At 38.2% G+C, this 4,848-nt stretch overlaps 1 protein-coding gene across 1 annotated transcript; it reads left to right on the forward strand.

The window, feature by feature from the left end:
• The first annotated feature begins 2,259 nt into the window (after window positions 1-2,259).
• Window positions 2,260-2,604, forward strand: LOC149833981 (cytochrome P450 72A397-like). The gene has a single exon (XM_090009250.1). The coding sequence runs from the start codon at window positions 2,260-2,262 to the stop codon at window positions 2,602-2,604; it is 345 nt and encodes a 114-aa protein (XP_089865376.1).
• The last annotated feature ends 2,244 nt before the right edge of the window (window positions 2,605-4,848 follow it).

The following is a 4,848-nucleotide window of genomic DNA, read 5'->3' on the forward strand; positions in this document are numbered from 1 at the left end:
ACTCATTTAAACCCACGAGAAATTGAATTAATTTCTTGTTTTGCCTATAATCGAACAATGCCTTAGCCCCTCCACATGAGCAAGTCGGCAAGATAAGCTGAGTACTGAGATCGTCCCAATATATTTTCAGCCTTGTATAATAGGCAGAAATTGATAAATTATCTTGATGGAAAGTTACAATGGATCTTTGTAACTGAAACATACGAGGTCCATTCACTTGAGCAAAACGCTCATGAAGTTCGCACCACATTTCTGCTGCAGTTTTGGCATACAGGACACTTTCGGTGACCTCCTTAGTGAGAGAGTTGAAAAGCCAAGAAAGAACCATGTTATTACATCTAATACATGCCATAGCATTTGGAGAAGATGCATCTGGTTTTGGGAGACTACCATCAACAAAAGCCATCTTATTTTTGGCTGTTAAAGCCACAGATATGGCCATGCATGGTTATCGCCTGTGAGGAGGTTAGAGACCAATACCTGTCCCGGATTGTCTGAATGGTAAAGATAGTAAGGATTATTCATATTGTCATCAGCAAACATGATACTACCACTAATCTGATTCATTTGGGTCAACGATGTTGAACCGGTGCTCATGGTGACAGCAAACACTACTTTATTTCGTAAAATACAGCAACCCTGTTTTGACAACAGGTTGAACCAACAAAATACACTGCTGGATCAGACCTGCTTTGATACCATGTAAAGTAAAAATGATGAGTGAAAGTAGAATAATATCTTCTGATGTATACAATTTATATACACGGCTGATGGATAACCGATTCTAGATAAAGATAAGAATACAAAAGTAAAATATAACAACTTCCTAAAATTTTGGTTGATATCCAATATCTTTGGATTCTTGGATTTACTTTACCCATTGCATAGATTTTATCATGGTTTCCTTTTGTAGAATATCCGATATCTATGGCTTTCCATATACTTTTACATTAACCAAGTTTTTACCAATTGCATTAACTCCCATCCCAGCTACAAGTTTCCAAACAGGGTCTTAATTTCTTTCAAGGAGAATCTTCCCAAATGTTATCATGAGATTGGTATCTGTAACTACACAGGCAAACTTGAAATTTTTTACTTTCATCTTTACAGACCTTGGTCATCTTTACTTAATTTTTATCACTTGTTCTGGTGAACAGGGAATGCTACCAAAATTTTGTTCTAGCTGTAGTGAGCTGGTTCAGAGATGGGAAAATTCAATTGGGCCCCAAGGATCTTGTGAATTGGATATCTTTATGGAGTTCCAGAACCTTACTGGAGATCTCATTTCTAGGACAGCCTTTGGCAGTAGCTTTGAAGAAGGAAAGCACATATTCCAAATGCAGGAGCAAGTAGAGATGATAGTCCAAGCCCTTCGAGTGATCTATGTGCCTGGAATGAGGTAAAACAGACTCTCTGTATATGCTTTCACAGTATGCTCATTGGCGAACCAAAAAATTCATACGTGAGAAAGTATTATGCAGTTCAGTCCAATGTTAATTCATATGGTTAGCAAAGATTTAGGATTACTCTCATGTCAAATTCTATTCATCTTGGCAATTGTGCTAGAGTTTAGTGTAAATGTTTTCTTTACAGCAGAATTACTAGGTGAATATAATCAAATTTAAGCATATATGCTACTACAAAACAGGTTCTTGCCGACAAAGAATAATCTCAGGAAAAAGGAGCTGAACAGAAAGATCATATCCCTGCTTAATAATATAATTGAGAAGCATATCAAGATAGCAGAAAGTTATTGATCTAAATATTCAACTTAGACTCAATTGGAGGCTTCAGCCAAGGCGCTTAGTTAGTTACATGGACTTATTCAAGTCAGGGCTCATCCAATTCAAATCATAGCATAGCTTAACACAAGCCTGATTTTTACCAACTTGTTTCCACAAACAAACTTCACAAGAAAACAGAACTTACCGTCTTTAGGTGGCTTAAACTATCAAAAGAGGGAGTGCCCTTCCCACAAACTTGAAGAACATCATCCCTGCCAGCTTGGATGCATGGAAAGCAGAATCATGGTCCATGTTAGCAGCGCTGCAGTTGTCTTCTGGCAGGAAAAATAGAAGTTTGCAGTCCTGTATGACATCCTCTCTTGTCATCCCCTTGCTTCCATACTCATGGTGACTCTGATTTGATTCCAATAATATGCCCAACAAATCATCATTTTTGGAGATCCCCAACTTCATCTCATTCTGATTGCAGATCACTATGATCCTATACGAAGTTCACACTTATAAAATAATAAGAATGGGAGATGTCACACTCCCAGCAGGAGTCCGTTTGATTCTGCCAACACTCCAGATCCATCACGATCCTAAGTTTTGGGGTGACGATGCAGATGAATTCAATCCAGAGAGGTTCTCAGCAGGAGTTTCAAATGCATCTAAGCATCAGCTGGTCTTCTTTCCATTTGGTTGTGGTCCTCTGATCTGCATTGGTCAGACATTTGCACTAATTGAGTCTAAGATGGCGCTTGCCATGATTCTGCAGCGCTTCTCCTTCGAGCTCTCACCATCCTACACTCATGCTCCCCATACAGTCATAACACTTCATCCGCAGTATGGGGCTTCAATAATCTTGCATGCCGTCTGAGAAAACTATCACAATTTACTCCTTAGTTTTGCTTGACAGTATGCCAAGGACCAATAAATACATGTGCATGGTTTAATACTAATAGGAAGTTATGTAGTCCTCTGTTTCTGTAAGAGAAATTGGTCAATTACTGTGTGTATTGCAATGTTTCTGCTGCATGAGTTGTAATCAACATAACTATGTTAAGAATTAGAAATTTCCTCTAGTATTGGTGAATATAAATTTAAACTTCACTGGTGGGATCACACTATAATTCTTCAAAAATACAAAAAATGGAGCTCGTCTTCAATACTTGGTGAAGCCAGCTTGTTAGTGTGTTTATTACTATAAGGACATCATTCAGTAGATACATATGGTGTAATATTGTCTAAAAGCTAAAGCATCCAAGTTGATGCTGACATGTGTCCATTATCAGGGTTATTGCAGGGAATTATCAGAAGAGATAAGAGTGAATTTTGCAAAGTTAACAAGCGGCAGCAGAAAACTGCCCCTCCTTTTGCAAAAGTTAGTGTCAGCACTAGCTGCTTGGTTCCACTCTCGGTTTTACTCAACCAAATTGATCTAAACAGTACTGGTGATGGTTGTATCAAGCCAACTCGCTTTAACCGCTCAAAAACTCTTTATCAGGCACGACTGAACGGATTTTGTTTGGCCATAACATGGACTAAAACCAACACCATTTTGATAAAATGGATTCAATTAAAAAATTTTGATTATATGAATGAAATGAACCCTCTCTCTCTCTCTCTCAACTTCAGGAAACCTCACGCAGATTCCGGTACTCTTCCATTAAGATGTCCAGCTTTCATATCCAAATAAATGAATAATACTTAAAAAAGAAGCCAACTTGCGAATGCTTCCATCACTGTATTGTTGAAAAGGACAGATAACATCACCGACATTATCGTCCCAACAAACTATCAGAATCATGCAAGGAAGTATCAATGTCTCTCTCTTTTTTAGGCAATTGATAATGATATCTCTCCCAGTTCCCCTCTGGTTAGAAATCTGATTCACAAAAGTCTCAAATTTGTGAAGATGATTTCGCTATCCGTCCCAGTCAAAAGTTTGAGCACCGAGCTCACAAGTCTTATCATAGACCACTGTCGTCCCAACAAACTATCAGAATCATGCAAGGAAGTATCAATGCCTCTCTCTTTTTTAGGCAATTGATAATGATATCTCCCAGTTCCCTTTTGGTTAGAAATCCGAGTCACAAAAGTCTCAAATTTGTGAACCATGAAATTTCCAGATGATTTCACTAACCGTCTCAGTCAAAAGTTTTAGAGCACCAGGCTCTTAAGTCTTATCATATATAGACCATTATGCCTGAGTCAATTTACACAAAAGTTATAAATAGTGTAGCAAAGGTGTGATCAGAGAAATCACATACTCAGCTTTAAAATGGAACATGACCAACATCATGAACTTAATCACCTTTGCATTAGCAGTAAAAATTTGTAGCACTGGAATTCATGAACTTGGTCCCCACCTGAATGTGGACTTAACACAACTTCAGGCCTGATTAGGGTCCACTTCAACTAAATCCATAAATAATATGAAAAGAGAGCATGGACAGCTTCAAGTACTCCTCAAAAATTTGAATTTCATGAACTTGGTCATAACAAAATAAACCTTTAAGAACTCACCAAAAACTAGCTTGGCCAAATTTGCAACTAAAGCCGTACAAAAACTATGGAGAACTCCGATCTTCCTAGGCTAACCCCATATAAAACAACTTTGACACTCCAGATAGAAACACTAAAGTCCATGAACATGGTCTCTCGATCCCAAGCAGGCCTTCAAGAATTCACTAAAAACTAATTCTAGTGCTTCAATTGCAACTTGTAAAACCATATAAGACTCCGATATGTATCCACTCAGACCCGGTTCAACCAACTTATATGTAAAAATATGCGAGTCCATTTCTTTTGTGGGATTCGCCTCTCCATAGAGCAAAGTCAAAAAGACTAACCTTCTTGTTAGTGAGCCCCTTAAAGTCTTCTGGTAAGCCATGAAGGGCATTGCGCAATGCACACAAATTTCCTTCTTTTGCAACGTCAATCCCAAAGAATTGTCTGAAACAGTACTGCCTTAATAGACACAAATTTCCTGGTAGTGGTAATGTGGTGCACAGTGGCCATCAATATTTTCATGTGATGAACACGTAGTGTATCAAACAAAGCCTATAAATTCCAGTTAAGGTTTGCCAATGCATCCCATCCTCAGCTCACTCCATCCATC

The sequence above is a fragment of the Nuphar pumila genome, chromosome 6, assembly GCF_984573655.1.
Source record: "Nuphar pumila chromosome 6, dmNupPumi1.hap1.1, whole genome shotgun sequence".
Taxonomy (NCBI): domain Eukaryota; kingdom Viridiplantae; phylum Streptophyta; class Magnoliopsida; order Nymphaeales; family Nymphaeaceae; genus Nuphar; species Nuphar pumila.

Coding starts and splice junctions, on each gene's coding strand:
- LOC149833981 (XM_090009250.1), top strand. CDS start 2,260: ATGGGAGATGTCACACTCCCAGCAGGAGTCCGTTTGATTCTGCCAACA.